The following is a 13,304-nucleotide window of genomic DNA, read 5'->3' on the forward strand; positions in this document are numbered from 1 at the left end:
ATCTTTTCCCCAAATAAAAGATCCCTGCTTCAGAATGAAGGTTTGTAACCGGTCTCCTTGGAGGGCGCACGGATGCCTTCAACAGCGGGGTTCCCTGTGTCCCATTATTAGGGATTGCTGCTCTTCACCACAGTAGGGAACTCCTTTTCCCCTCCAACATAAGATTCCTTGCCGCCCCAAATGGAGGGTTGTGACTCCTTCAAAGTGAGGGTACCCAGACCTTCCTTTAAATCTGGGGACTTTGGGGTCCCTGAATATCTATAACGCCTATAATATCACGGCAACGTTAAAACAATTCAAGTCCATGCTCCAGATATTTAGATCCCTCCTAAACATCAAGATCCCTGCGGGTCTTGCAAATATTGGGGACCCCACTCCCAATATTTGGCGGTCCCAGCACGTCCCCCGACATTGGGTGACTACATCCTCTCACAAATATTCCCAGCCTCCCAGCCTTGTCACAGCCGTAGTTTCGGCTCACCTTCCATTTCTGCCAGGTGGCAGGCCCCCCCCCCCCCGTTTCACCCTATTGGCAGCACCCTCTCCCTTGACGGGTGCGGGTAGCGAATAAATGGCAGTTGTTCTCACGCCCGCCGGAAGAAGCCCAGTCCGGAAGCCCGCACTGCCGGCCCTTGTCCCCTTCCTCCCTATTCCTTCCCTCGGCTCTGCTCCCAGAGGATGGAGACTGAAAACGACTCGGGAAGGGGATGTGGGTGTGTAGACGAGCCTCCAAGGTCCTTGCGTGTGTGCGGTCGCACGTTTGAGTGGGCTGTAAGCTGGAGTCTGTGCTGAAGTGATTGTGTTCCCGCGATACTGCGGGAAGAGGGAATGCAGGGAGGGGGTGTTAAGAGGGGAGCTATTATCATCCTGCCCGAATTGCTGGGGTAAGGCGGGGGCGCGGGTAGGAGTCGCCAGAACCAGACTCCAGGTTGCAGGGAGCAGCTCTCCTTCTTTCAGACCTAGACCCACCCCCAAAGCAGAGCCCGCCCCTCCCTCTGGGTACAGCTAATAACCTCTAATTACTACTCATTACCTCGCCCGCCCCGCGGGGGAGGGACTGCAAGGGAACTCAGGCGTCAGAGGACGCCGGCCAGGGCTTTACCCGCCTCCCAGGCCCCCAAGCCGGATCCACCCAGAACCTCTTTCCTCTCTTGCGCACCGGGAATTATGAGAGCCCTTGCTACCTACAGTCGTGGAGATTCCAACCAACTATATAGTTAAATCGCTTAGCGCAGAGCTGCATTCTGTAGGCACTCTATAAATAGTGACTGCGAGTTTATTGTTACGTAGTACTGTTAGCATTTTCCTTTTAAGCCTTCTTCACTGCCCAGGGGTCTCAGAGTAGGCCCGTCGTTTCCCCTCTAGGCTGCGTTCCTGCGGTCCGGGCGCCCCCTGGTGGGCCGAGGCGACCAGGCCGGCCCGGTAATGGGTTCTGAGGCGCAGGGCTCAGAGAGGGGAAAGGGCTGGGAAAGCTTAGTGAAGGACGGATTCAGGGTAGGCAAGTATGTCTGTTCACTACCCAGGACTAACTATCCTGCCCTTGACTTAGGACCCGAATCCCCTTGTCTACCCTTGGGCAAGACTATCAAATCCTTGCCGCTGGGAAGAAACTTTAGTGTTACCTAAGTCCATAGAATATGTTATGGCCTGCCCTTCTCCCGCGCAAAGGCTCCGATCATAATGTGGTTAGACAGCAGAATTTCTTTCAGCTGAAGGGAAAGGACGTGAATGCGCCTGTATAACAGGGTGGGGCAACTCCACCTCGGTTGAGGAAAGACGGCGAGGTCTTCACTACCTCAAAAAGAGCTCGGGGAGGAAAAGAGGCGAGGCCACCCTTGGGATGCGCAAGGTTGGCCCAGACTGACCCCTAGCGGCACTACAGCGCTCAAACGGCTTCCCGGATCCAACATGGCGGGTCTGAAGGCCTGAGCTGGAGCCTGGAGGAGATCACGTGTCTAGGGCGGGGCCTGCGCCTAGGGGGCGGGGCGGGGCTCTAGGCCGAGCGGGAGGTCGGGGCTGCTGGCGCTCGCTGTTGGCTGATCTGGACGCCGCTGCGGTGGCGGGGCTGCACGGCCGGGGTCGAATCCGATCGGGAGCCATGAGCATGGACAAGGAAGAACTATGCGGGTCTCTGCTCACCTGGGTAGGTCGGGGGCGGGGCCAGGGACAGGTGTACGCCAACTTGGCTCTGTCCACCCACTCCGTCCTGGGGCTGGGAGGAGGAGGGGGTCGTCGGCCTGCTAGGTAGTGGAACTCTGGCCTGAGCACCTGCCCCGTCACGTGGCAGTTTTGCTGGAAAGCACAGGTGAGGCCACGCCCCTTTGTGGCTGGGTCTTGTAGAAGGGGAGGGCCCAGGTGAGGTGGCCTGGTCACGTGGTGCCTATGGGGACCAGGTGACTTGTGATTCTGCCCTCGCTTGGTTGCGCGGAGTTTGTTCGGCAGCGGTAGAGTGAGGCCACGCCCCCTCTGGTCGGTCCAGGTGAGCAGAGGCCACACCCCCACGGAGCTGGCTTGCTGGAGCAACTGGCCAGCAACTTCCGCCCAACCTTGTGAGGGTCCTGCTGACAGGATAAGTCTGCGAAAGGGGCGTGGTTCCTTGGTCCCGGCCCCTGATTCTGGTTGTTGTACTTTCCTCTGCTCCCTCAGCTGCAGACGTTCAATGTCCCGCCCCCCTGTACCAGCCCCCAGGACCTGAGCAGTGGCCTGGCAGTAGCCTTTGTGCTGAACCAGATGTGAGTGGGGCTGAGGGGGAGGGTTCCAAAGGAATCCTCCAGCAGCTCATCCCACCTTCTCACCCCCAGAGACCCTTCCTGGTTCAACGAAGCGTGGCTCCAGGGCATTTCAGAGGACCCAGGTCCCAACCGGAGGCTGAAGGTGACAGGTGGACTCAGGAATGGGGGACAGACTGGTGAAGAGTTGATCAGGGACCGGTCAGTTAGATATATCCTGGGTGATGGACAGGAAGAGAGACAGTTGTATGGGGACCAGCTAACTATGTATTTGTTCATTCATTCTTGTATTAAGCAGGCCTGGGTGTGCAGCAAGGAGTAACACAGACAAAAAACTGCATACACAAGCATTAACATTGACTTCTAATAGCAGTTAGCTCTATGAAGAAATAAAAGCTGGGTCGTGAGAGACAGCCAACTGAGAATGGGTGGGTGGTTACTCTAGACGGGCTGATTTCCAATGTGAGATTTGGAGGAATGGGATTCCAGACTCCAGGAAAAATTGGAAAGGCCTTCAGTTGGGAATAAGCTTGGTGTGATCGAGAAATGAATGGCAGGGAGGTTAGAACAGAAAGCAGGAGTGTAGGCATGGTAGATGAGGTCATCAGGGACCTGGCAGGCTGGAGCAGGGAGGTAGATTCTATTTTAAGCTGTGTAAAGTCAAGAAAGGATTTTAGTAGAGGAAAGACACAAACCTGGCTGGGGCTTTGAAAAACTCCCCCTGGCTGTTTGTAGAGGAATGGAGGGCAAGCAGCAAGACTGGAAGCTGTTGTAACCATTCACGTGAAAGAAGATGATGGTTAGGGTCAAAGGGTAGTGGGGCAGGTGGTGAGAAGTGACTGGATCTGTGGGACACGTAAATAATATGGGCAGGTGGAGAAGAGCAGGCAGTCAGACAGGTCAGTCCTAGGAGGGCGGACATTGAGACAGAGAATGGGACCAAACAGGATGAGACGACCAGGGATTAGGAGGTGAGGCAGAGAAGAAGAGGATGAGCTAGACAGGTTCAGGGTGGGGTCTGCCTGGCCCCTTCTGGGGGGCTTTCAGACCCTGGACACAACTCCTTGCCCCTCCCCAGGTCAGCAATCTGAAGGCGATCTTACAGAGCCTAGTGGAGTACTCTCAGGATGTGAGTAACTGTAAAGGGATTTAGTGGGTTAGGTTGGGAGGAGCGGGGGGGTGGGGGGGAATCCTTGAGCCCCTGATACCCCTTCATCCCCCCATCCTCAGGTCCTGGGGCATCCCATTTTGGAGCAGCACCTTCCAGATGTGAGCCTCATTGGCGAGTTCTCAGACCCAGAAGAGCTTGGCAAGCTGCTTCAGCTGGTTCTGGGTTGTGCCATCAGTTGCGAGAAAAAGCAGGGTATGGGAGGTTAGGGGTGGTCCCTAATGGGAAGACCTGAGAAAACCCTCCTTGCCTCTCCGACCCTCGCCTCAGTCTCCCCCACCTTGACCCTCAGAACACATCCAGAGAATCATGACACTAGAGGAATCCGTTCAGCATGTGGTGATGGAAGCCATCCAGGAGGTAGGTGGGGGTGCCCACTGTGGGAAGGAGCTTCAGGGGAGGGGACATTTCCAGGGCAGAGGCAGCTGGGCACAGGCTCTGCCCTGGTAAGGCCTGGGCTCTGTGTGGAACTCAGTTGGCCAGATTTCTCTGTCTCATGTGTCTGCCAGCCTCTCCCAGCTCGAAGTCACAACCTACCATGCTAAAAGGGCCAGGCCTCAGGAATTCTCAGATGGTCCAGTGGTTAGGAATGAATGCTTCCACTGCCATGGCCTGGGTTCAGTTCCTTCTCTGGATCTAGGATCTCAAATACTTTACAGTGCAGCTGGGAGCTGGGGGGAAGGACCAGGACTCCCTGTTTGTTGGACATATGGGGCAGCCTCTGGACTGGGGTTGTTTTTGAAGGACGAGGATTCTTGGGCTGGATTGTAGGAACTTTGGAGTCTGCCCTCAGAGGCCCCAGCTCATCTCAGTGTTCTCCCACTGCCCTCTCCCCTCCCTCCAGCTCATGACCAAAGACACCTCTGACTCCCTGTCACCAGAAACATATGGGAACTTTGATAGCCAGGTAAAGGGTGGGGACCTTGTTAAAGTCCACCCCTCTTACTGATTTTCCAGGGCTGCCTAAGGAGGAGGGGCTTGACCTTAAGCCTGTAAACCACTCCCATCCCCCAGGATCCTAGTCTCTTGCCAGGTCCCCAGGGCTCCCGAGTTGCCTTTCCTCCAGTCCCCTCAGGTCCAAGCTCTCTCTTAGATCTGAGGGTTTGTCAGCTCCCTCTGCTCTGTCCCTGGAGATCCCAGCCTCCCTTTCTGCATCCTCCTCCCCTGGATCCCTGAATTTTTTTCTTCTCCCCGTCCCTCCACTCCTCTCATCAGTCCCGCAGGTACTACTTCCTGAGTGAGGAGGCTGATGAGGGGGACGAGCTGCGGCAGCGCTGTTTGGATCTGGAGCGGCAGGTGGGGCCGAGATGGGAGTTCTCAGGTGCTCCCAGGGTAGGGTTGCCCGCACAGCCTCCCCTCCCAGCTCCAGCTTATCTGTATGCCCTGCCTGCCCGCAGCTGGTTCTCCTGTCAGAGGAGAAGCAGAGCCTGGCTCAGGAAAATTCGGTTCTAAGGGAGCGGGTGGGCAGGCCCGAGGATGAGGGCGCCAGCGGCCTCACTGCCAAGAAGCTGCTGCTCCTGCAGACCCAGTTGGAGCAGCTGCAGGAAGAGAACTTCAGGTATGGCCAGGCGGGGGACAGGGCCAGCAGACCAGGGGCCTGGGGCAGGTACAGTCCCTTTATGTGACGCTTCCGCCATCCCCCAGGCTGGAGAGTGGCAGGGAGGACGAGCGCATGCGCTGTGTGGAGCTGGAGCGGGAGGTTGCCGAGCTGCAGCAGCGGAACCAAGCGCTGACCAGCCTGGCCCAGGAGGCGCAGGCTCTGAAGGATGAGATGGATGAGCTTAGGTGAGTGGCAGGTCCCCACTGCCAGATTGCCTCTCTGACGTCACTGTACCTCTGTAACCCCCAAATTCCTAGTGAGCCCTCACAATGCCCCATAGACTCTAAAGTACTGCCCTGAACACTGCAGCACTATCCTGGAACCCATCATGTCCTCTGGAGAACACCAAAGTCCCTGGATCCATGGTGGCCCCCCAGGACCCCACGATGCAATAACTTTGCCCTTGGTGACACCTCTGACCCCCCATCTCATGACTATCCCTTCTTATGATGCCACAGCATCCCTGAAACCGCAAAGTGCATTGTGGGCCCCCATAGTACCCACCCCTGAACCTCAATGTGCCTTCTGTAGCCTCAAAGAGCTCCCTTGTGATCCCTATGACACCTCTGTAATGTTAAAAGTTCCTAGTGAGCCCCTACCATATCTTCAAGAACCCCATATTGCTGTGCCTCAGAGATCTCCCATGACCCCTCCATGGCCCCTGCACCCACAATGCCCTTATTGGCCCCACAGCCATCTCATGACCCCAGAGTGTCCAAGGAGGCTCCTCAGATCCTCTGGGCCCCATCATTCCTCTTGTAACCCCAGTCGTTTTGTGTCTTCCAGAAAACCCCTGATTTTAATCTTGGGGTAACCATTGATGTTTGGGGCTTCCCAGGTGGCTCACTGGTAAAGAATCTGCCTGCCAATGTGGGAGACACATGAGATGTGGGTTCCATCCCTAGGTCGGGGAGATCCCCTGGAGAAGGAAATGGCAACCCACTCCAGTATTCTTGCCTAGAAAAATCGCATGGACAGAGGAGCCGTGGGGTCCCAAAGAGTCAGACATGACTGAGCCACCGAGCACGAACACAACCATTTATGTTTAGGTCTTCCTTTATGCTCCCTAATGATCCCCCAACATCACCAGGCCCCGCTGACCCCTGACCTTCGTGAACCAAATGCCCAAGGCTGACCTGACACCTTCCCCTGCCCTGAGGGCCTCGCATCCAAGCTGAACCCTAGCAGACCCAAGCAGACCCCCACCTCCTCTTCCCACTTGCCCCGGCCCCCCAGGCAGTCCTCCGAGCGTGCCGGGCAGCTGGAAGCCACGCTGAACAGCTGCAGGCGCCGCCTGGGCGAGCTGCGGGAGCTTCGGCGGCAGGTGCGGCAGCTGGAGGAGTGCAACGCCAGCCACGCGGAGCGCACACGACAGCTGGAGGAAGAACTACGCCGGGCCGGATCCCTGCGTGCCCAGCTAGAGGCGCAGCGGCGACAGGTGTGGGTGGGAGCCTGGACCCGGACTGGGGTGGGGTCTCCTCTAGGCTGGCTACTGACTTTGGCCTACCCTCAGCAGAGTGCTGAGCCAGTCCACCCAGAGCCCGCCCCCTCGTTTACGTAGAGGCCACACCCTCTAGACTGGACAGCTCTGCTCTAGCTTTGCAAGCCCCGCCTCTTCACTTAAGCCCCGCCTCTTCCAAGTCTCTTTCTGCTGGTCCCTCTGGCCCCGCCCTTTCACCTTGTACTCAGTCCCTGTCCCTCCCTCTCACCCTGTAGTCTTCTCCCCTCGCCTCTGTTCAGGTTCAGGAACTGCAGGGCAAACGGCAAGAGGAGGCCATGAAGGCTGAGAAATGGCTATTCGAGTGCCGCAATCTGGAGGAAAAGTATGAGTCGGTGACAAAGGAGAAGGAGGTGAGACTGAGGTCCTACTGCCCAAGCCTCACCCTGCCCATCAAGGCAAAGCCCATTTCCCAGGAGGCCGATCCTGCCTCAAGTGGCCTGTTGCACCCTGTCCCTCCAGCGGCTGTTGGCAGAGCGGGACTCCCTGCGGGAGGCCAATGAGGAGCTGCGCTGCGCCCAGATGCAGCCTCGGGGGCTGGCCCAGGCCGGTGAGTTGGAGGTTCATCCCAGGGCCTGGGAGAGCGCTGGCCTGGAGCCTTACCTGGCCACATGCGCTGTTAGGGCAAACAGAAAAGGCAGTGCCCAGGGCTTGTCTAGTTTGGGGTCGCAGAGCGAGGCCATGCTGGAGGGAGTCTCAAGTGGAAAGAGGTGATGTGGCCCAATGGAAAGCAGCAAGAGCTGTCCTTCGGGGCTCTAAGGCGGTGAGCAAAGGCAAACTCAGGCCAAATATCATGGCTCCCTTTCAACCTGGGTGTGGGGTTTGTGTCAAGTCAGGCATTGGCCAAACTTGAGTCCCCAAAGATGCTTCATCCAAGGATCCTAGGGATGGGGACAAGAACTGTGGCACCACCTGAAGACTTTTCTCACATTCTCCAGACCCCTCACTGGATCCCACCTCACCGGCTGTGGGAAACTTAGCAGCTGAGATCCTTCCTGCAGAGCTCAGGTATCCAGGGGTCAGTCACTCAGAGCTCTGGTCCCACTGGAGCCTGCCAGTTCCCACCCTGAACCCCGTTCCCACCCTCAACCCCATCCCCAAAACAGGTACTTACCACTTGCCAGACCTGCTCAGCTTGGTTCCCAAGTCCTAGCCAAGCTTTTTTTCCTCCACCCTATGGACTGTAGTCAGAGAAGGCAATGACACCCCACTCCAGTACTCTTGCCTGGAAAATCCCATGGACGGAGGAGCCTGGTAGGCTCCAGTCCATGGGGTCGCTGGGAGTCGGATACGACTGAGTGACTTCACTTTCACTTTTCACTTTCATGCATTGGAGAAGGAAATGGCAACCTACTCCAGTGTTCTTGCCTGGAGAATCGCAGGGACGGGGGAGCCTGGTGGGCTGCCGTCTATGGGGTCACACAGAGTCGGACACGACTGAAGTGACTTAGCATAGCATAGCATGGACTGTAGTCCACCAGGCTTCTCCATCCATGGAATTCTCCAGGCAAGAATACTGGAATTGGTTGCCATTCCCTTCTCCAGGGGAATCTTCCTGACCCAGGGATCCAACCCAGGTCTCCTACATTGAAAGCAGATTCTTAACCATCTGAGCCACCAGGGGAGTCCTTTATGCTCACCCACTTCTAATTCTGCTTTTACCTGTCTGGGACTCTAGCCCTGTTGGTGGCTCCCCTCACCTCTTTGGGATCGACCCTCAGTGCACCAATTAGATCCAACTTATCTGTCTCCACTGCCCAGGCAAAAATCCTTTGCTGGGCACCGCCCACATCAGGTTCTGCCCCCAGGACACAGCCCTGTTCTCAGTGTATTCCCTACTGGGATCAGTGTCCTATATCCTGCCCACATGAACTCCCAGTCCAGCTTTCCTCTTTGCAGTGTTTTCCTATCCCGGAGCCCCATCTCAGTGCTCATGGCTCCGTCCACTTTGTGCCACCCCACCAGCGCTCCGCCCACCCACTCCTAGGCTCAGTCCCAGGTACTCTAACCCTACCCTAGGGTCTGACTGGGCCCTTCGCCTGGGCTTTGTCCCTCTCCCGGCCCCGTCCACCCAGTTTCCCTCCCGGAGCCCTGTAGGCCTGAGTGGTGACCCATCCCCAGCCCTGCTCACTCCTTCCCCATCCCCAGGGAAACACTCCTGCGACTTCAATTGGAGAACAAGCGCCTGTGCCAGCAGGAGGCGGCCGACAGGGAACGGCAGGAGGAGCTGCAGCGCCACCTGGAGGAGGCCAACCGTGCGCGCCACGGCCTGGAGACGCAGCACCGGTGAGGACCCTGCAGAGGAGGGCCTCCCCCTTAAGCTTGGAGGGGGAGTGAGGGAGGGCGCAGGCACTGAGCGGGGCCCCCACCTCCGCAGGCTGAACCAGCAGCAGCTGTCGGAGCTGAGGGCCCAGGTGGAGGACCTTCAGAAGGCCCTACAGGAGCAGGGGGGCAAGACTGAGGACGTGAGTGCCCACCTCCTCCCTGCCTGGCCCTCCCCTGTGCCCACCACTAACCCTCTTCTCTCTCCCCACTGCTGCCTGGTGCCCTGTGAAGTCCATAGTAAGTACCTTGGGCTCAGAGTGCCACTCCCAACCCTCACCCGCCAAGAAGGTTGGGACCTCTGGACACCTCATCCCCACACTCACCCAGCGCCTCTTCTCTCCTCCAGTCAATCCTGCTGAAGAAGAAGTTGGAGGAACATCTGTGAGTCGGGTGGGGGGAAAGATTGGGGCAAAGATGTAGGGGATGGATCTGGTGTCCATGGGGAGTTGTTTATGAGGCCAGGGGGTCAGCTGACACACAGACTAAAGTGTCAGCTCCCCTGGGGTCTTATAGACCAGAGGAAGGTGTGTGGAGTATTTTGGGGGAACAATTGGGAGTCACTCAGGGAATTTCAGCAAGGTTGTGTGACAAAGTGATAGTCAGCTTTTATTACTTTTTTGCATTGCAAAAAAAAAAAAAAACAACTTTTTTTTTTTTTTTCATTTTTGAAAACACAGCTCAGCTTGTGGGATCTTAGTTCCCCAACCAGGGATAAAACCTGGGTCCACAGCTGTGAAAGCTCCACGTCCTAACCACTGGACCACTAGGGAATTCCCAAAAAATAAAGTTCTTTATTAAAAGAACTTTCTTAAATAAATAAAGAAACTATTTTAGATAGCTATCACAATTATAATTTAAAAACCAAAAGGTATACCAAGTTATACAGAAATAAAGGGTAAACATCTCAGTCTTCCCTCATTAACTCAGTTTCTGCCCCATTCCAGCCCCATTTCTATTAGTTCATTATGGAAAATTTTCTAGAATTTTTAAAGCAAATTCAAATGAATGTGAATATAGCTTTTTACTCTCATTCCTAATTTACACAAAAGGTAGTATAATATGTACACTTTGCTTTCCCTACTTAACCAGTTAACTGGGGAAATTTCTTCGTATGAATAAATAAAGGGAGACCTTATTATTAATTTCTTGATATAGCAGTTTTTGTCAGCTGGGGTTCCATGGGGAAACTGGACCTTACAGAAAATGATTTTCATGACTATTCTCTCAGTTCTGCCAAGACTGGAATGTACCTAATGCCAACCTAGAGCACAGAAAGGTATTTCCTTATAGAGGATGAATACCTGGAGGCATTAGGGCTTAATTCTGTAGAATTCTGGTCTAGAAGGGCTGGCATATAGCATTTTTTTGGTAATATCATAATTGATTTAATTCATTCTTTCTAGGCATTTGCGATTTCAATGTGTGCAACAAAGTAAAATCTTATATATGTATCATTTTGTTTGTGTGCAAATATATCACACACACACACAAAGGAATGGGTGGCTCCCAGGGCATATGGGTTTGTAATTTTAGTAGATATAGCCGAAGGTTCACTATTAGATGTTATACCATGTTCCAAGTCCATAATACATGATATTAGTCTCACTTATAGGGATCTTTGGGGTTTTGCCCCAGGTGGCAGAGTGCAAACTATTAGCTTGTATTTCCTTTCATTAGAAGAGATTTGCATTCTAGAGAGATCCCTGGCTGCTGGGTGGGGAATGGAACTAAAGAGCTGAGAATAGAAGGCTGGCAAGGGATGATGGTGCCTGGACCACCATGTGGGCTGTGGAATGGAGAGAAGTGGACAGATGGGGGAGGGAGGGCTGGTGCAGGGGCCACCTGGTGAGGGTCATGGAGGGTTGTGGCTCTGATGGCTGAAGAGATGGCGGTGCCGGGACACATAGCCCCCAGGCTTGGAGTCAGGTGGAGAGGTCTGCAGGAACACTTCTGGGAAGCAGAGAAATGGGCCTGGAACTGAGACTGCCTCTGGCTCCCCACCTGCAGGCAGAAGCTGCATGAAGCAGATCTGGAGCTGCAGCGGAAGCGCGAGTACATCGAGGAACTGGAGCCCCCCAACGACAGCAGCAGTGAGGGGGGCGCTCAGTGGCCTGGATGGGTGGGGGGAGCCCCCAAGCTCAGCACAGAGCTTAGGGGCCACCTTGACCCCCAGCAGCCCGGCGTATCGAGGAGCTTCAGCACAGCCTGCAAAAGAAGGACGAGGACTTACGGGCCGTGGAGGAGCGGTACCGCCGCTATGTGGACAGGGCGCGTACGGTGAGGATGCTGGGTGCCCCAATGGCCTCCTGCCCAGACCACTGCTGCCCACCTGGCAACTCTCTGCCTCCTGGCCCCATGCCTGTCCTGCCGCATCATGTCACAGACTTCTGCATCATGGCCGGTGGGGCCAAGGTCACCTTGACTGTGTCTTTCCCCACCCCTAGGTCATACAGACCCTGGAACCCAAGCAGCAGCCACCTGGCGGGGCTCCCCTAGATCTCCATGCCCTGAGGACACAGCTCCGGGAGCGGGACGTCCGAATTCGGCACCTGGAGGTTGGTGTCCTAACCCCTTCTCACTGCCACCAGTATATCCAGTCCCTTGACTATTCCCTCCTTAGCAGATGGACTTTGACAAGAGTCGAAGTCAGCGGGAGCAGGAAGAAAAGCTGCTCATCAGTGCCTGGTATAATATGGTGAGTTCACCATCACCTGCCTGAAGTACTGGGAGCATGGAGGGTGCTGGTGTCCTGGAGGCTCATCTGACTCCAGCTGTGCCCCTCCCTCCCTCCCTCCAGGGCATGGCTCTACAGCAGCGAGCTGGGGAAGAGCGGGCCCCTGCCCATGCTCAGTCATTCCTGGCACAGCAGCGGCTGGCCACCAACGCTCGCCGTGGACCCCTGGGACGCCTAGCAACCCTGAACATGCGCCCTGCCGACAAGCACTGATGGATCGCAGGATCCTGCCACCTGCCCAGCTTAATCCACCCTGGATTCCCCCAACTCACAGGGGGCCCAGAATTATGCCTCAGCTGGTTGCTTGAGAGCCTTGAAGTCACAGTCTCTGCCCCTTTCTCTCTCAGCTGGGACAAGAGTGTAGGAGGCAGGTGGGAGGCTAGAATGGGCCTACTCTTTTTAGCAATGTGATTCTTATTCTTGATTTTCTCCCTGGGGTTAGTGAGCTGCCAGGGGATAGAGTGATTTTATATTTGAGAAGAAAAATAATAAAGACTTTTAATCTGACCTGGCTGGACTCTGGGCACTGAGGGCAGGGGGAGATGGTGGGCAAGGGGCTAAGATCATTGCTTTTAAGAAAAGGCTGGCTTATGTTCTTTGTTGGTTTTTTTTTTTTTGTGGCTGAGCTGGGTCTTCATTTTGGCGCAGGATTTCTTTAGTTGTGGCGAGTGGGAGCTATTTTTGTTGTGGAGCACGGGCTCTAGAGTGTGTGGGCTCAGTAGTTGTGGCCCAGGGGCTTAGTTGTTCTGAAGTATGAGATCTTAGTTCCTCAGCCAGGGATCAAACCCAAGTCTCCTGAATTGCAAGGCAGATTCTTAACCACTGGACCACCAGGGAAGTCCCCCTTAGCTTTTATTCTAAGTGAAGTGGGAATCACAGATGGTTCTGAGCAAAGGAGGAATGTGACCTGATTCAAGCGTTCATAGGCTCCTTTTGGTCCTGTGGGAGGAACAGACTGTGGAGATGTTAGGGTCAGAGCTGAGAGACCAAGTCACTATCCACATTGGTGGTTGGATGATAGTGAGGGCTCTGGCCAGAGTGGGAATCCTAGAGGAATGGGAAATGGTTGGATTCTGGATACAATTGGAAGATTAAGCTGATGGGATTTGCTGTCCCATCACTTCATGGGAAATAGATGGGGAAACAGTGGAAACAGTGTCAGACTTTATTTTTTTGGGCTCCAAAATCACTGAAGATGGTGACTGCAGCCATGAAATTAAAAGACACTTACTCCTTGGAAGGAAAGTTAT

The 13,304-nt window shown here is 55.1% G+C and overlaps 1 protein-coding gene across 42 annotated transcripts; it reads left to right on the forward strand.

Annotated features, from left to right (window-relative positions):
* The first annotated feature begins 301 nt into the window (after positions 1 to 301).
* Positions 302 to 12,561, forward strand: HOOK2 (hook microtubule tethering protein 2). Of its 42 annotated transcripts, XR_015166656.1 has the most exons (23): positions 1,996 to 2,143; positions 2,647 to 2,732; positions 2,775 to 2,874; positions 3,808 to 3,858; positions 3,960 to 4,092; positions 4,190 to 4,257; positions 4,742 to 4,804; positions 5,113 to 5,193; positions 5,295 to 5,455; positions 5,542 to 5,682; positions 6,734 to 6,935; positions 7,238 to 7,348; positions 7,458 to 7,545; positions 7,934 to 8,003; positions 8,895 to 8,994; positions 9,144 to 9,281; positions 9,373 to 9,460; positions 9,667 to 9,701; positions 11,328 to 11,410; positions 11,494 to 11,597; positions 11,765 to 11,875; positions 11,944 to 12,015; positions 12,118 to 12,561. XR_015166656.1 is itself a non-coding variant. In XM_086409009.1 (22 exons), the coding sequence occupies exons 1-22, from the start codon at positions 708 to 710 to the stop codon at positions 12,265 to 12,267; spliced, it is 2,118 nt and encodes a 705-aa protein (XP_086265135.1). In that variant the 5' UTR covers positions 550 to 707; the 3' UTR covers positions 12,268 to 12,561. The 42 variants fall into 42 exon arrangements, 33 of the variants coding, with proteins under 33 accessions (XP_086265161.1, XP_086265135.1, XP_086265137.1 ...); XM_086409009.1 differs by lacking the exons at positions 1,996 to 2,143; positions 8,895 to 8,994 and adding an exon at positions 550 to 713 and having other exon boundaries at positions 2,802 to 2,874; positions 11,941 to 12,015; XM_086409011.1 differs by lacking the exons at positions 1,996 to 2,143; positions 8,895 to 8,994 and adding an exon at positions 553 to 713 and having other exon boundaries at positions 2,802 to 2,874.
* Positions 12,562 to 13,304: the final 743 nt, after the last annotated feature.

This window comes from Bos grunniens, chromosome 7 (genome assembly GCF_055505025.1).
Source record: "Bos grunniens cultivar Pamir isolate PY7600 chromosome 7, Bosgru_T2T1.0, whole genome shotgun sequence".
Classification (NCBI taxonomy): domain Eukaryota; kingdom Metazoa; phylum Chordata; class Mammalia; order Artiodactyla; family Bovidae; genus Bos; species Bos grunniens.

What these genes read in the sequence shown, in the direction of transcription:
- HOOK2 (XM_086408999.1), top strand. Translation starts at nt 2,099, where the DNA reads ATGAGCATGGACAAGGAAGAACTATGCGGGTCTCTGCTCACCTGG. An exon ending in GTTTGGATCTGGAGCGGCAG is followed by an intron (nt 5,194 to 5,294) that starts GTGGGGCCGAGA and finishes GCCTGCCCGCAG; the next exon opens with CTGGTTCTCCTGTCAGAGGA. An exon ending in TCAGTGCCTGGTATAATATG is followed by an intron (nt 12,016 to 12,117) that starts GTGAGTTCACCA and finishes CCCTCCCTCCAG; the next exon opens with GGCATGGCTCTACAGCAGCG.